At 28.4% G+C, this 18,174-nt stretch overlaps 3 protein-coding genes across 10 annotated transcripts in view; 2 read left to right on the top strand and 1 right to left on the bottom strand.

Annotated features, from left to right (window-relative positions):
- Window positions 1-9,583, top strand: part of LOC123259690 (putative mediator of RNA polymerase II transcription subunit 26) — a 29,546-nt gene extending 19,963 nt beyond the window's left edge. For all 8 annotated transcript variants that reach the window (XM_044720325.1, XM_044720328.1, XM_044720327.1 and 5 more), the window contains 8 exons: window positions 191-326; window positions 1,114-1,912; window positions 2,071-2,186; window positions 2,324-2,456; window positions 2,531-2,608; window positions 3,611-3,752; window positions 6,976-7,902; window positions 9,285-9,583. In XM_044720325.1, coding sequence (XP_044576260.1) covers window positions 191-326; window positions 1,114-1,912; window positions 2,071-2,186; window positions 2,324-2,456; window positions 2,531-2,608; window positions 3,611-3,752; window positions 6,976-7,902; window positions 9,285-9,572 — 2,619 coding nt within the window. In that variant the 3' untranslated portion in view covers window positions 9,573-9,583. The remainder of the gene's footprint in view (window positions 1-190; window positions 327-1,113; window positions 1,913-2,070; window positions 2,187-2,323; window positions 2,457-2,530; window positions 2,609-3,610; window positions 3,753-6,975; window positions 7,903-9,284) is intronic.
- A 523-nt stretch (window positions 9,584-10,106) lies between these two features.
- Window positions 10,107-18,016, bottom strand: LOC123259693 (queuosine salvage protein). Its single transcript, XM_044720334.1, has 5 exons — window positions 17,684-18,016; window positions 17,387-17,602; window positions 12,974-13,250; window positions 10,647-10,832; window positions 10,107-10,549 (listed from the first exon to the last, which is right to left on the bottom strand). Exons 1-5 carry the CDS (start codon window positions 17,777-17,779, stop codon window positions 10,311-10,313), a joined length of 1,014 nt encoding a protein of 337 aa, XP_044576269.1. The 5' UTR covers window positions 17,780-18,016; the 3' UTR covers window positions 10,107-10,310.
- On the top strand, window positions 13,485-15,546 carry LOC123259695 (histone-lysine N-methyltransferase, H3 lysine-79 specific). Its single transcript, XM_044720336.1, has 3 exons — window positions 13,485-13,961; window positions 14,799-15,146; window positions 15,205-15,546. The coding sequence occupies exons 1-3, from the start codon at window positions 13,552-13,554 to the stop codon at window positions 15,359-15,361; spliced, it is 915 nt and encodes a 304-aa protein (XP_044576271.1). The 5' UTR covers window positions 13,485-13,551; the 3' UTR covers window positions 15,362-15,546.
- Window positions 18,017-18,174: the final 158 nt, after the last annotated feature.

Here is an 18,174-nt window from a genome sequence, read left to right as displayed (position 1 = left end):
TGTGCAGTTGTTTTATCTATTGATTTTATTTATCTATTCCGACTAATTGGAAGAATGACCTTGTTCTGGAATTTAAGTTATCACTACTACTCTTACAACATAAAAGTTATTACCCATTTTTTATTTTAAATTTAAAGTTATTTTAGCAATTGTAAATAAGTAAGATGAATAAATCATGATTTTATTGTAGATTGAAGAACAAATTGAAGAGATAACAACTACCTATGCATCCGACGAAGAGCCTGAGTGCATCAAGAATAGCGTTCTTAACTTTAGCAACGCTAAACGTGTCCCGTTTCCGGAATTTGGAATGGATATTGTCGACCGTAAGTTTCATTTTTAATCAAATATTTTGAAAATTTTAATCTATATTATTAAGAGAATAAAAAAAATTTTATGGCCAGTGTATTTATATGATAAAATGGATTTTTATGGTTGAATTTGATATCATTAGAAAGGACTTGACCTGAAGTTGTGCTTTTTCAAGGTTTCATATCATTTTTACCAATAGTCAATTTATGATTATAAGTATTTAGGTTGCATTTGAAAATGCTCTATCTCTAGATACATAATTAAGAAATGACCTTGTATCTCGTGAACTATTGACATTGTTTAAGATATAAGCTCATCCCGATGTTACACTCATCAAGACCTTTCATTTGAGTACCCACATCAATTTTTCATATATTTATATATATTATATATATGTATACATGAAAAATATATCAAAATACATGTGGGTACTCAAATGAAAGCTCTTAATGAGTGTAACATCGGGATGAGCTTATATCTTTAAAAATGTCAATAATTAAGAAATGACCTTGTATCTTGTCAATTACTGACATTTTTAAAGATATAAGCTCATGTCGATGTTACACTCATCGAGACTTTTCATTTGAGTACCCACATCAGTTTTTCATATATTTATGTATATTATATAACATCGGAATGAGCTTATATCTTTAAAAATATCAATAGTTAAGAAAGTAAAGTGCAATTTAACAAAAGTTATTAATTAATAAAGCCAAATTTCATTTATTTATAGTTTACAAGTCACGGCAGTCATATAGTGATTGCAAGGTTGCTAGTTTTAATTATTAAAATAATTTTTAGCATCTCAAGACTCGTCAGAAGAAGAAGACGATAATGAAGATGAGATAGACGCAGCACACGTGGATCATATTACCCCAGTAGAGTCGTGGGAAGAAAATTGGCTGTTCCAAAAGAAGAAAATCGCGATAAAGTCAGAACCCGTGGCCATGTTAGTGCCAAACCCGAGCGCTGAATACAGAGCTTTAATAGGCGACAAAGACGCCGAGGATACGTCAGACTTGTCCGAATTTTCCGCGCAATCCGACGACGAAATCGACGAGGATTTGATCCAGGTCATTAATCACGTGAGACCTGAAGAATCCAGTGATACCAAAGACTCAAAGGAGGAAACTCTCGCGACTGTTACTGCTCACTCGGACGGCCAAGATGGCCACCCGCCTGCAAGCGACAAAATGGAGCCTGCTTATAACGCTCTCAAGGAAACTATTGCGAGCAATGACAAGGATAATGAAAATTTATTTGGAGATGAAGTTATTGAGGAATGTGTAATTACAAATGGCCATTTGGAGGAAGATATTGAGGAAAATTACGGAGTAAAAAATTGTTTAGATGAATTAGTAGCACAAGTGCCAAAAACGCCGACTTCTACACCGGCTAGAAATTCGCTTTGTGAATATGAAGTCACGGAGATAAATAGAAATTTTTGTGATTTTGATAAATTAAACGCTAAACTTGAGTCTATTGATATTGATGATGATGATGATGATTATGATTCGTTAATTATTGAACATAATAATGAAGATAATAATTCGGTGGAAAATGAAATTGAAATTTTAGAAATTGAAGAAAATACTGAAGGGTAATTTTATTTAATCATTAATTTTATTTTTTCATTTGTTTTTTAGTATCAATTATAACCTTGATGTTTTAGTAGACACATATTTTTTTATATATTATTTTATTGAGCTTTTATTGGTTTGAGGGTGATTTTAATGAAACAATGGTTCGGTTGTGCAGAAAATGTCGCGAAGCAGCGGCCAAAAGCGAGTCCAAGGTATCAGAAACGAAATCATTGGAGCGGAGCGAAGAAGTTCAAGAAACTGACCTTGAGCTGTCGGCTCCACCGCGACCAGGTATAAAATCTTTTTTGGGAAAAAGTTGTTTTTTTGGGCAGCAAAAATTCGGTAAACTAGTTTCGAGTCCCGGAGCTGGAGTTTACTGTTGTTTTTTTTTTTTTATTTATAAATAAAGGGCGACTATTTATTTGCAGGCACGATCGCGGAGCGTGAGCACAAGAAGTGGGAAAACGCGGCGCCTATTGAAAATAATCCTTACAGTCCTGAGAATATTAACAAGCGGCTCTTGGAGCGCCAGTATGCCACTAGATCATCTGACGTCACTGGGTAATTTTTTAAAGGCATTTCTTGCGCTTTTATTGAGTGGGGAAATTAATTTTGAATTTTTTTTTTTTTTTTAGAAATTCTAATGTATTACCAACTAGTCAAAGTCCTCCACTACAAATTCTTTTTGGTAATAATCGACCTGATATTAAAAGGTAAATATAATTTTTGTAAAGTTTAGTTATATTTTTTTTATATAAAAAATTTTTTTATTACACGGAAAAAAGAAAAAGGGAAAAAATACATTATATACACTGATAGAAGGATTTCTTACCATTCAAGAAGAATTCTTTGTATTTAAGAAATCATTTCTTAAACATCATTTCTTAGTATTTAAAAAATATTTCTTAGTATTTATAGTATTTCTTAGTATTTAAGAAATATTTTTAAATATTAAGAAATGATTTCTTAAATACAAAGAAATCTTCTTGAATACTAAGAAATCCTTCTATCAGTGTAATATAAACGTAGCGATCCGTATAAAAAACTGAAAAAATTACAGTTTCAGATTGTAATTATTACAGATTTGTAAAAATTACATTGTACACAAAAAAAATGTTCTTGAATCAAATATATAATTTTGAAGAACATCATCTTCTTGATTTGAGTAAAACAATTTTTAAACTAAGAAATTTTTATTTAATTTAAGTAAATTTTACTTGGATCAAGAATTTTTCTCTCGAATCAAGTTAATTTTTTTTTTCACTGTAGAATGTAATATTTACATTTTAATGTAATAATTACAATCTGAAACTGTAATTTTTCCAGTTTTCTATACGGAGCGCCACGTTTACATTATATATTGTAATTTTTCCCTTTTTCTTTTTTCCGTGTAGTTTTTTATTAATTTTTTTTTTTTATAAAAAGTTTTTTTGATTAATTTTTTTTTATAAAAAAATTTTGTTATATGAAAATATCATTTTTTTAATAGAAAAAATTTTTTATTAATTTTTTTTTTTTTAATGTAAATATTAGTTTCTTTATAAGAACATTTTTTATTAGTTTTTCATTAATTTTTTCTATAAAAAAGTTTCTATTATTAATTTTTTAATAAAAATGTTATTTTTTTTTTTTTCAATTTCTTATCAATCAAAAAAAAATAAGCTTAAAATAAAAAATTTTGCTAAAAAATAAAATAAATAATTTTATAAATTTAGATTTGGCCGCGATTATTATATAAACGAATCAAAATCTCTGCGAGGTGATAAATTCCACCGTCCAGGAACATCAAATTCCAGCCGACCAAGCAGCTCACTGTCTCATCATTCGAGTTCAATCGGGAGCGATTTCGAACAGCAGGTGAGTGACGGACTAGAAAAATTAGAAGAATCTTCTCTTCGCCGTGATCTACACAGACGAACCTACCGCGGTAGCAATATCAGTTCACATTTTGTAACCAACCCTCTAATTTACATGGATGAAACTCAATCAAATCCAAATCTCTCTACTAAAATCACTACAGACACCTCCACTTTAACAAAAGACAGTTTCCCTAAATTCGACGACAATTGGCCTCACAAGTCAGACCAAGCGCTCTTTTCCGAGCACCCAGCCTCCGACTTAGTGACTACAAACCCGATCTACGAAGACGAGGTCGCGATAAGAAGATCCGGAGGTTTCACGGGGGACCGGGACTCAGGAATGTATTCAATAGAGTCCAACGACAACGACTACTCAAACGACTGCGATTCATCGCTAATCTCGATCGACGAGGAGCTGGACGATGTCCTGAAGCTTGACTGGGACTCCAGCAGGTCGGACGAGCCTTCCTACTCGGACGGGCGGAAATACTGGATCCTGAACTCCCACAAGTTCCACACTTTCGGCGGGATCAAGCGCCGGCAATCCAAAGGGGAGTACAAGAACCTCGAAGCCAAAAACTACGTCCTCTGCGACGAACAGGTCGCCGATTTCTCGACCCTCAAGTACCAGACCTTCGGCGGGATCAAACACAAGCTCGATTTCCAGGAGATTAATATTTCCAAGCCGCCCAGGGTTCGTTCCTCGATAAAGTCGATCGAGTCAAAATTCTCGCCTCTCAGCGAAGAAATAAATCGAGAGTCTAATTCTGAAGATTCCGACTCTGATTCGGACGATAAGTTCATTCTAGCGCACCCTTTGGAGGCTTCTACCCTCGAGGGAGACAATTTGAGACTCGAGCCCCCGCTGGTGCCGAAAGTTATCGATAGAAAGTTTACAAGTCTCACAGATTTAAGAAAATTGCATTGAATTTTTTTGAATTAATTCATTGATTATTATTCTAAGTCATCACAATTAATTTAAATAGCCATTTTTTAATTAATGTAATTTTTAGTCTCTCAATATTAAGGAGGTCCTTTCGCCAAACGGAAAAAAGTAAACTGTAATATTTACTTGGATTCCGGTTAATTTTTATAGTTTCAAACAGTAAAACGGACATCGGGGTAGCAAAAATATAAATATTGCAGAATTTAATGTTGAAAGTATAAAAGCCACAATTTATAATTTAATATCCAAAATAAGTGATTAGTAGCTGTCGCTATAGTAAATAACGACTCTTTCATTTTAAAAAATTACAGTTTCAAACAGTAAAAATTGCCATTTCAATATATAGTCCATATTATGAGGAGAAGGGGAACTCAGATGAGGAGAAGGGGGTCTCACTCTGGGAGAATTTAACATTTCAAACAGTAAAAATTATACTTTTAAAATATACATTTTACCAGTCCAAGCAAGTTAATAATTACAGTTTGATTTTTAGCGTTGCATTTAAAATTTACCATTTTACTTTGTAAATATTGACGTTACTTGTATTAGAAATTTACTAACTTTATTTTATACTTTTTACATATCATAAGATCATTTTTAGGTACGAAATGATAAATATCAAAGTCTGAATTGTTAATTATTATACTTTAACATTTTAGACATTCACATAGCGAATATTACTGTTTGAAATATAGTATTTTCTTCCATGTAAAGAGTAAATTGTAACGTTTAAATGATAAATATTATAAAGTGAATAGTAAAATCACGATTTTACTGTTTGAAATGGTAATTTTTAGCAGTTGATCATTACTTATTATAAATCGACTGTTATTTATTACAGTTTACTTTTTTCCGTGCATCAATGTTAAATAAAAAAAATATTAGATTACGCATAAAATTAATTTTTATCTAACAGTTAAAGTCCTTATTTATCTACTAGTAAAATTTAATTTAGTCTTTACCGTGAAAATTTTTGAAAAAAAAATTTTTAAAAATGTTAGTATTTTTTCCGAGTCTTACGAGAAAGTCAGACCTTAACAACTTTCTCGAATTATGGTATTAACTACCGATTAGATGGGATAAAAAAAAACTCAAAATAAGATTTTTGAAATATTCAAGTTTCATTTTTTGCAATAAAATATATAGGTTACCGTGGAATATATGGAGAAATTAAAATTATAAAATCACAAAAAATTCTCAAGCAACCTACATTAAAATGAAGTCAAAATATTTGGCAACGTTGCGTAGCGCGCAAGCTTTAGACCATTCAATAAATTCAAACTAATTTATTTATTTACACTGACTGCAAAAACTTAAACGTGGTTAAGATTATATTGTGCAAATGAAAATGTAAACAACCGAAGTACAGTGTTGATAAATCACGGACAGTTTACTAGCAGCTGATTTGAAAGAGTCAAATTAATTTTTGTATTTAACTATTTTTTTTTTTTTTATTTTTAAAATTTCAACGATTAATGCCTCATATACTATTTATTTTTTAATTTTAGGAATTTTCATGGGTTTTTTATTTTAATTTATCGTATATTGACTACTACAGTTGTTTTGACTCAACTGGAGCGAAAGGACTTCCCTTAATTTCAATAGCCATTTTTTAATTAATGTAATTTTTAGACTCTCAATATTAATCCGGTTTTTAGAATTTTTGTAAACTTTGGGAGTAATTTTTAATCTACCTCAGTGTTTAAAAATGAAAATTTTGAATTTTAATGTACAGTTTTTATTTATTTAAAATAACTTTCACGTATTAAATTCTAACAATTGTACATAAGTATTAAGCACTCAGTTTTTTTCTGATATTAATTAATTAATTAAATAAATAATAAAAATGTATATTGTAATATTAATCTGTTGGAAAGTTTTAGTGACCTTTATTTCTATTATTACAACTCATGCATGAGACGCAATTTAATGTAATCGGTAAGTACCAACGACTAAACTGATTAAAAATTGGTCGCCAACTAATGCCCGAAAAATATAATATTAAATTTTTATTCACTTGCTCAATAATTGCACGCTTTAATTGCTTGCCCCGACTAATTAAAAACCATTGCCGGAAATTAATAAAAAAAAATAATTTTTTTTTTTTTTTTAAGTAACATTTTTACAACTTGCAGTTAGATCGTCAAATGGAGGCTTATTAATTTCATCGCCTTCAATTTTAACAATGGGTTGAAACAACAACAGACGGACTTATTAAATAAATGTTCGAGTTTCTTATGAAAAATTTTAAAATAAATTTCATTGTATGTTGCAGGAAGTCTTCGAGCCGATCGAAGCGACGTCCAAGCTGATAGCTTCCCAAAATAATTTAGACCGCGAGCGCAAGAACAGCAAGAATGAAATAAACGCGAAATTGAATAATCAGAGCACGAATAATCCCGATTGTAAAAATTCTTTTGATGAAGACAACAAGCGCAAGATCAGGCGGATTGACTTGAGGGCTTACGGGTTTGAGAACGAGTTCCACGTGAACAAGGATAACAATAACAAGGACCTGGAAAATCGGCGGGTTCCTAACAAACTTGACCTCAGGTCTTTTGGGTACGACTCTGGGCTGAGAAGGACGCAGAGCAACAATAATTTGGACAGCAAAGTTAATAGCAGTTTTGTCAATCTTAAGACCAACGGCGATGATAATAATAATAATAATAATAATAATAATAATAATAATAATGAAGAGTTGAAGAAAAGCAACTTGATTGAAGGCTACTGGAATAAAAGCACAGAAGTCTTGAATAAAGAAAAACTGATAGTCTTTGAGAAGTTCAACCGCATGTCCCCCGCGAAATCGGTCCCGAATATTGCAAAGACGGAGAATTACTACGCGATTGCGTCTTCTTCGGCGAGCGACGAGGACGAGAAGCACTTTGTCGAGCGGCTGACGAGGGACAATGATGAAATTAAGAGGTATGATAGTTCGATAAAGGATCATCACCGGATCATCAAACTGATTGATAGAGACGCTGAAAATTCGGGCGACTTTAATAGCTATGAAACGGACTCGCAGAGTTCTAAGACTGAGTCCTCGGAAGAGCTGCCCAGGAGGTTTTCCACGATCAAGGATATTAAATATTCCCTCGATTCGCTTGATGGAGGTGATAAGTTTGTGGATAAAGAACTTCCCATGCCTTCGGTTAAGAAGTTAGCACAGGCTTTTAATCATACACCTGAAAATACTAAGGTATAATTAAATTGTTTTTTTTTTTTTTAATTAGCAGACTTGAAAATTTTTAAATTTTTAATTAATTTATTTCTTTGATTTTTATTTAATTAATTACAATTTTTTAATTTTCATTTTAATTCAATTTTTTAAATTTTTATTTTAAGGGGTAACACCACTGTGGAGGTCGAAAAAAAGGCGATTTTCGGGAATTTTTTTCACAGGGAAAATAAAGGAATTTAAGGATCGGATTTTTAGGGTACATTAAAGATTATTACCCTAAATTTTTATTAAAAAATATTTAATTATTACAAAGTTATTATCAATCTCGTAGAACTTTAGAAAAAATTTCCCTCTCCATGGTCGCTTCGATATCTTAAAAACGGATCATTTGAAAATAAAAATCCAAATTGTTTTTTAATCAGTAAGGGTGTAGTTATCGTTGCACTTACGGAATTTTAAAAATTTTAATTTTCGAAAAAATGGCGACTGATTGAAAATTTTCTCATTATTTTTACTGTTTTTTTTTTGTTTTAACCCGACTGGTAAAATGTTTGAAATCAAAATTTTGTAAATTCCGTACGTGCAACAATAACTATAAATTTTGATTTTAAAGATTTAAATTAAAAAAATTTTTATTTTAAAGATTTTTTTAATCAAAAAAAAAAAAAAAAAAAAAAAAAAAAAAAAAGTAAAAATAACGAGGGTTAAAACAAAAAAAAAACACTAAAAATAATGAGAAAATTTTCAGTCACCATTTTTTTGAAAATTAAAATTTTTAAAATTCCGTACGTGCAACAATAACTACATCCTTACTAATTAAAAAGCAATTTGGATTTTTATTTTCAAATGATCCGTTTTTGAGTTATCGATGCGACCATGGAAGAGGGAATTTTTTCTAGTACTCTACAAGATTGTTAATAACTTTGTTATAATTAAATTTTTTTAAATAAAAATTTAGGGTAATAATCTTTAATGTGCCCTTCATAAAATAAAAAAAATCCGATCCTCAAATTTTTTTATTTTCCCTGTGAAAAAAATTCCCGAAAATCACTTTTTTTCGACCGCCACAGTGGTGTTCTCCCTTAATTTAATTTTTTGATTTTTATTTAATTTTTTAATTTTTATTTTAATTTAATTTTTTTAATTTAACTTTAATTTTCATCATTCATTTATTCCCAAAAGAATTATTTAATTAATTTATTTTAATTAATTATTTAATTATTTTATTTTGATTTAATTAATTAAAAATTTTTTATTTTGGTTTTCAAAGATAGAATTTAAAAAAAAAATATTTTTTTACGACAACTATTAATTAAAAAAATTTTTTAAATAATTAAATATCTTTCAATTTAAGTATAATTTTACAAATTGTAAAAATTAATTCTTTTTATTGTCATTAGACCCCAAGAATAATAAAAAACGTGGTAAAAGACAGACCGACGACTCCAGAAATCCAAATAGTAAAAACGCCAAGGCAGATGCACAGTCTGACAGCGAGGTCGCTGTCCAAAGAATTCCGCGAAGGTCTTAGACAAATTTCAGTGAAACCGCAAGTACAGAGTTTGATTATAGAAGCTACAGAAAAAAACTCAACGAATTTAGACAAGTCTATTGACATTGACGTTATTGCGCCGGGGAAAATAAAAAATGAGCTCGAGTTTTGGGAGCAGCTTCAGAAGCGAAATTAATTTTGTAAAATTTTAAATTAATATACGTATAAGATAATATATAGTATAATTAATATAATTAATAAATTAATTATTAACTTATAAATATTCTACATAAAATTGTTTTTATTAAAAAAAAAAATAGTCATAGACAATAATATTATGAATTTAAAAATTACATTTAACTATCTTACAGCAGCAAATAGGAATTATTTATTTAACTGCACATTTTTAAACTGCCATAAAAATAGTATTAAAGTAATCGCAACTAACTTTATATTAACTTTAATTGTTTTTAATGGAAAAAAAAATTTTTTTAATTTAAAAATGTGCCAAAGGACACTAGTTTTATCCTCCAAAGATGATTTTAATTATCGCAATGAGGCTCTTCTTTATTTTTAAAATTTTATTTTTATTTGTTTACATGGCAACGTCAAAAATTTATTATTTTATATACAAAGTATAAAATTTCATTTTTATTATTACTATTATTATTAATATCAATATTTTAAATAGTGGAACCATTAATTTATTTTGGAACCATTTTAAAGATAAGTATAAAATTGTTGAAATATGTTATTGTTTAATATGTTGTGCATATTATAAATGTATATTATAAAAAATCAAATAAATTTTATCTAATTATTCGTTACAATATATTTATTTTTTGTAATGTAAAAAAAATATGGCCCCTGAAAAAAACTTAAGAGTTCTGGAATCATCAATTGAAATTCGAGTATTTTTTAGTAACAAAAATAATTAATAATAAATTGATCGGGCGCGATGGAAGGGTATACTTTCTAGTTTCTCGGCATTCTTTCGACGATAGTCCCAGAGGAAGTGATCAACGACGATAGAATTACAACTGAATGGATTTATGTTCAAATTTGGATACTGTTTTATTAAATTCCTCACTCTGTCGACCACGCGCTCGATTACTTCGATAGAACATCCGCGGATTTCGATTTCTTCTATGCAGCCTGGTGTTAATTCCGTTCCTAAATTATTGAGGACCAGTAAAAAGTGTGTAGTTATCATTTTAGAGTTAAAAATAATTGTATAAATTTATAAAAAAAAAATTATTTAAATAATTACCAGTTTGGAGAGTACTCAATAGTGGGTTACTATATCTCATTGCACCAAAATGCAAAAGTACTTGAGGTATTCTATAATCCGCGAACATTGTTATTATATCAATGTCATTGAACTCACCGAGATCTTTTCCCTTGTAGCAGGCCCAAATATCACCGACCAAAATTTGAGCTCGCTTGTAAAAAGATACTATAACATATTTTTTTATTAATCATTGGAATTAAATGTTTTAAAAAAATTTTTTTAAGACAGCAAAAATTAATTCGAAATCAATATAGCCCAAAAATTTTTATTTTTTTAATCTATATTATTAAGAGAATAAGCAAAATTTTGTGGCCGGTGTATTTATATGATAAAAAGGGTTTTTATAGTTAAATTTGGTATAGTTGGAAAAGTCTTGGACTGGAGTTGTGCCTTTCTATGGTTTTATATCATTCTCATCGATAGTCAATTTATGATGATAAGTATTTAGGCTGCATTCAAAAATGCCCTTTCTCTAGATACATAATTAAAAAATGACCTTGTATCTCGTGAACTATTGACATTTTTAAAGATATAAGCTCATCCCGATGTTACACTCATTGAGACCTTTCATTTGAGTACCCACATCAATTTTTCATATATTTTATATATTTATATATTTCACAAATACCATAAATATAAAATAGATGAAAAATGCCATGTGGGTACTCAAATGAAAGGTCTCGATGAGTGTAACATCGAAATGAGTTGATATTTAAAAAAATGTCAAGAATTAAGAAATGATATTATATCTTGTCAACTAATGATATTTTTAAAGATATAAGCTCACCCCGACATTACACTCATCAAGACCTTTCATTTGAGTACCCACATGGCATTTATCATATATTTATATATATGTCCCGGGGAAAAAAAATTATATCTAATTAGATATAATTTTATATAAAATTTAATATAATTTTGTATAATATATAAATTTATACATAATTATATATAATGTTATCTTCCCAGGGAAAAAAAATTTTATGTAATAAGATATAATTATATAAAATTATATATAATTTTATCTAATTATACATAATTGTTAACTTAAAATTTTATATAAATATATATAATTATATAAAACTATATAAAATTATGTATAATTTTATATAATTTTGTATAATTATATATAATTTTATCTAATTATAAATAATTGAAATTAAAAATTTTATATAAATATATATAATTATATAAAATTCTATATAATTATACAAAATCCGATGTAATGTCTGAGCAGAATTTTCCGAAAATTCACAAGTTTTCTCAATTTTTTCAAAATAGCTCAAACTATATTGGAATCACAGAAAATACAACTAATTGAGAGTTTGTAAAGAGTAAAATTCTCCACAGATATAATTTAAAACATTTTTCTATTTATTCATTCATTTAAAAAATATTGGGAATCTATTGGGCACTTCCGGTCAAATTTTGAATTTTCAGCGGAAATGCCCAAACTAAGCTCCTGTTAAAAAATTCTATGAAAATCAAATTTATCGCCTCACCCCAAAATATCTCAGGAAACACTCAAACACAATCCCTGTCAAAAGCGGAAATCAAAATTCCAATTTTAAAAGGTTCTTCACGGAAGTTACATTTTGGCACACCCTAATATATATGTAAATATGGAAAATATATCAAAATGAATGTGGGTACTCAAATAAAAGCTCTTGATGAAAGTAACATCGGAATAAGTTTTTATCTTTAAAAACGTCAATAGTTAAGAAAGTACAGTGCAATTCAACAAAAGCCATTATTTAATAAAGCAAAATTTTATTTATTTCGATGGTCTAATTAGCAATTTGTCTAACTCCTTATTTTTTAGAGGATGATTTTTTAACATTTTGATGTAGCCATAATCAAATTATAAATTATTTGAATGATTCAAACCTAAATATTATATCTCTATTAGATAATAATTATATTAAGTGGTTTTTTAAAGTGATAATAAATTTTGAACTAATTGTTTTTTTCGTACAAATAGAAGATTCTCTAAAATGGAGTTAGACAATTTGCTAATTAGAACGTCGATTTATAGTTCACAAGTCACGGCAGTCACATAGTGACTGCAAGGTTGCTAGTTAAAATTATATTTTTACATTTTTTTGAATTATAAAAAAAATAATTTTTTTTCTAATTTTTAGTAATTTTACAAAATTAATTTTTGTAATTGTGATTAAAATTATTTTATAAAAAAAACAAAAATATTTCTTCTCAAAAAATAATCGAAGAAATAATTAATAAACTTTGATTAATTTTTACTATCTTCATTTTTTTTAAATCAATAAAAAAATAATAATAAAAATTACCTCGATGTCCATAAAAATCAGCTTCATCACGGAAGCACTCAAACTCATTGACAATAAGCTTTAATAACTTCTCAGCAGAGTACTGAGACGCTTTGACACACTCGACAAACGTCCCGTTGTATTTATCGACTAATACCTTGCCAACTTGCTGTAAATTTTGTACCCTCTTGTCCAACAGCGGAATAGTCTCAGCTCCAGAATCAGCTCTCAGTACTCTAGCCAGCACTTCTTTCGTAATCGTAGCGTAGTAATTAGGATCTATTATTGGAATGCCTTCCTGCAAAAGAATGATTAATTAATTGAAGTTGTCTGCAATTAATATAATTTTCACAATAATAAATTCAGAACTAAGTCTGCTATTTCGGAAAAATTATGTAAATATGTCAAGAAATAAATCAACTGGTGATCTTTTAAGAAGTCTCAGGAGGCCAACGTAAGTTTTATTTATTCTATATACTATTAATTAATAAAAATAATTAATTAATTATTTTTTTAATAGTAAATTAGATGAATTATCTAAATTAGTATCAAAGCCAAAAGGTGCAATTCCAAAATTTGGTCTTCCAAAATGGAAATTAATGCCTCTGGACTCAAAATTACCCTCAGTACCTGGACCAAAAGACGCTTATTACTTCACTTGTAAAAAATTGGGCCAGCAATTGTACTCTGGGTCGAAAAATGTCGATTTTAACCTAAATGATCCCTATAATTATGGAATAAATTATTATCTGTACAATTCACTGCATGACAAATATCTGGCTGATTATTTTAATAAAGAAAATAATTTCAAGTGTTTAATTGAGCGTGGGTTTGTCAAAAATAATCTCGATGTTGTCTGTACGGCTAAAGAGTACAATATGTACCGCAAGTACTTGAAATATTTGCACAGCGATGCTATTAAAAAGGAAATGGACCGTCGAGATGAGATCAGGAAGGATCAGCTGGTGCTTGATAGAGCTGAGGTTCAAGCTAAAAAAGACATTGAAAGGTAATTACTTATAATTATTAATTTGTGAATTTAATTTTTCCTGAGGAATAAATTAAATTAAAAAAATTTGTTGTTAAAAAATTGCAATTATAAATTATTTGATCTTCTAAATTTGGAATTTTTTTTGTTATAATTTATTTATTAAAAAAATATCAGGTGTCTCAATTTCAGTATAAAATTTTTAATTTATAATAATTAATTTTTGAAGTTGATTTTTCCTGAAAAATAAATTAAATTTAATGAATTTCTGTTAAAAAATTGCAATTATAGATTACTAGATCTAAAATTGAAATTTTTTTTTGTTATAATTTATTTATTAAAAAAATATCAGGTGTCTCAATTTCAGTATAAAATCTTTATGAAAATAAAATTAGCAGGTATCTGATATTTTATTGATTAAAAAATTAAACTAAAAATTCTACATGTAGCAGATTTAAAAAACTGTAAGTGTAAATTTTTAAAAATATTTTTCTGATCTTAATTTAATAAATAAAAAAAATTTCTAAATTTTTTAAACTTTTACTGATTTAAGTATAAAATTTTTATCAAAATAAATTACCAGATATCTGATATTTTTTATGAATTTTATTATTGAAAAAATTGAAATAAAAATTTTACATCAAGAAGATTTAAAAATAGCAAATAAAAATTTTTTTTTAATATTTTTCTAGTTTTAATTAAATCAATAAAAAATATTCATAAATTTTTAATGATACTAAAACTAAGAAACATCTGATAATTCTTGGAATTGTTTTAATAAATAAATTATAGCAAAAAAAAATTTATTAAAAAAATATTTTTTTAATTATTTATGCTTAATAATTTTGGTTATTGAAGAGTGAAAAATTTGGAGAAGAAAAGCTTGATCAGGGAAGAAATATCAAGAGAAATCAAGCGAAAGGAGAAGGAGAGGATTCGAAAGCTGAAGCTCCGAGCTCTGAAGCGAGAGAAGAAAATCAGGGAAATTGAAGAGAGAAAAAAGCAGCGTTTAAAGGAAATTGTGGCAAACTCAAGGATCAAGTCTGAGCGAGTACGGCAAAAGCGCTTGATGCTGGTTCAGAAGTCTAGGAAGAAGTTGGTTAACATCCTGTGGAAGCGAATTAAAAAAGATTGTCGGAGGAAGAAACTGAGACGTGAACGAGAAGCGAGAGAAGAGGAGTTTAAACAGAAAATTACTCTAGACAAGTGATGAATTTTTATCTCTGATTATTTCAAAGGTCGTGACTTAATTTCGTTTTTTTAGATGGCAGAGGAGGTATCAGTTTCAGCGAGAGCAGATCAAGAGGGAAAAACAGGCCTTGCAATTGGAGAAACAGCGACGTGATGAGTCCATAAAAAATTACAATGAAAAAATTGAGAAGGAGGGAGAAGAAATAAAAAGTTTGGTTTTTTTTTTTTAAATTAGAAATTAAAATTAATTAATGTTAATTATTTTTACTTGCAGATAAGAGTAAAAAATTTAAACGGCCAGCTGGTGTAAAAAATAAACCTTGCACAAGTAAGAAAAAATCTTCGAGTATTAAATGCACTAATAAAAATTGTTTGAAGACCGATAAATGCAAGTGCAGGAATAATTGATACTAAAATTTACAGACATTTGAAAATTTTTTATTTTTTAAGTCAATTAAAATTATGAGTAAAAAAATATTTTTTAAAAATTTCACATAAAATTTTTCATGACATTAAATTTAGCTGTCACATGAGAATTTGTTAATTTTCTTTAACAAAAAAATTTGTTCTAAAAAAAATTGCATTTTTAATTTTATTAAATGTTTACTTTTTTAATAATTTTTTTTTGCCATAATTTATTTATTAAAAAAAATTTTTAAAATTGTGAAGTGACAGCTAAATTTAGTGTCATAAATTTTTCTAATCTTCTTTATGTTAAATTGTTTCTTTTAATTCATTAAAATTTTTTTAATTGAATTTAAGTCAATTAAAATTTTTATTTATTTTATTTTATTTATTTATTTATTAAATAAATTGCTTATCAAGCTTAGCTTACAGCAATGATACCTAGTTAGACTAGTCAAATTGCACATACATTAATAAAGTTTTATCATAATATAAATAACAGAGTCATAAGTAATTAAAAAAGAGATAAAAAGTGGAAATATATACATAGTTAAATAAATAGTAAGTTAATCAGTTCGGGGAAAGAGGATAGTATTTTTAATAAATAGATTATAAGTATAGATTTAATAAATTACTCGTTGAGGCAAAAAGCTCTAAGTCTCATTGAGCGGGCTAAAAAAAGGTAAATAGATTTAGCAGTCATTAAAATGATATAATAGGGTGGACAACTGGTCGGTAGTGTCAATAGTGAGAATATTGGGAACAAGTAGAGGGATTATAAAGTGATCTCTGTACGGCTTATAAATGGGGCATTTAAAAAATATATGATCCAGGGTTTCTTTTTCATTCAGGTTACAGATTGTACATGGTATTTGGGGGTTAATTATATAATTAAATCTATTAAAACTAAATTTGACATAGTGATGATTTGCCAGTCTAGCCTGTGCTAGGACTCTCGCTATGTGTAACGGATTGTTTACAATGTAGTTAGCAGTGCCAGAGCTCAAAAATTTGGGGATTGATACTTGACAAGATGCTTTGGATCGTATAATGTCAAGGTCAGAGAGTCTGAGATGGGCTGAGTATAGTTTGGTGATTGACGGAATCTGACTTCTCCAGTAAGCACTGGTTAAGTTGCTCCAAATGGAAGTAGGAGCATTAAAAGAATCTAAAATGAGTCTGAGTTGAGTGACCCAGTTATATTTCGGATCGGATCTGGGGTTTTTTGACAGCTGGAAAAGTCTGTAGAAGCAAATTTTGGGGATACGGTGGTCTCTCATATCCAGTAGCTTACAAATCCATTTAAGTGCTGCTCTCAGTACTCTGACCTTAACATTTGACATAGCTAGTTCGTGTTTGAGCTCTGCACTGGGTGTACCGAGGGGAAGGAGGAGAAGCCTCTTGAAGAACTGTAGCTGGGACTGTTCAAAGTCAATTAAAATTATGAGTAAAAATATTTTTTTAAAATTGCACATAAAATTTTTGAAATTTTCTTCATGTTAAATTTTTTCTTTTAATTCATTAAAATTTTTTTAATTGAATTTAATTTAATTAAATTTTTTTTCAGAAAAAAAATTCATAATAATAAAGTTGGCCGACATTATTGATTTTTTTATTTTGCTTAATTTATTAATTTATAACTAAAAAATATTTTTAAAAAATTGCACTTATAGTTTTTGAAGTTTTTGACAAATGAAAAAATTTTGTTTTTATTTTTTTTTAATAATTCTTTAATAAAAAAAATCATAAAAATTTTTAAATGTCGGCTAGCTTTATTTTCATAAAAAATTCTAAAAATATTCAGATGTCTGCTAATTTAATTTTCATCAGGAATAATTAAATATACTAACGTCGATAGCACGTTTGACAGCCGAACACAGTGCAAAGTAACCAGTGTGTCCATTGACTTTCCACTTGTTGTCAGAACTCGGGCTCCAGAAACTGAAGTTGAGCGTGTCCAACACGCAGATCCAGTCTATGGCCTTGAAATGTCCCGAGTTCGGGTGTAACTCTGATTGTGAAAAGTTTTCAATCGATATTGTCCGGTCTTTCAGGCCTTCCAAAACCTGTTTGTAAATATATGAATAAATTTAACTGGCTCTAAACTCAAAAAATTATTAATTAATTATAAATAATAAATAACTTACCTCGCAAGCGAGACTTTTCACACCTTCCTCCTCGATGAAAACATTTTTAGCAAGCTTAGATATCAGCTTACCAGACTCCCTTGGCATGAGAACCATTTTCACAAATAATTTAAACAATCGTAGGTATTTACTTGCTGTTAATTATAGTAATTTATTAAATTATTACAACGTAATTATCTAAACAATGAGTCTATACCGGCATGACAAGACAACTAAATCCTAGCACTTCACAATAATATGGATTAATAAAAAAAAGTTTAACTGTACTGTAAGTATAAGTGTAAAATTTGATTGTATTAGTTAATAAGTATTTAATACTATGGATTTTGTAGAGAATATAGTAAAAAAAGAGGTGGAAAAGAACAAGTACACGTTGATAGGTTTTTTTTTTTTTAATGATAATTTGATCATGTGACTCACCACAATATGACAGTGGCGCTGCAGTCGGTTTTTGTCTAGCAACCATCCGAAAACATAAACAAATATGTCAG

This window comes from Cotesia glomerata, linkage group LG2 (genome assembly GCF_020080835.1).
Source record: "Cotesia glomerata isolate CgM1 linkage group LG2, MPM_Cglom_v2.3, whole genome shotgun sequence".
Lineage (NCBI taxonomy): Eukaryota > Metazoa > Arthropoda > Insecta > Hymenoptera > Braconidae > Cotesia > Cotesia glomerata.
The sequence above is the reverse complement of the archived record's forward strand: the minus strand, read 5'-3'. Positions and strand labels throughout refer to the sequence as shown.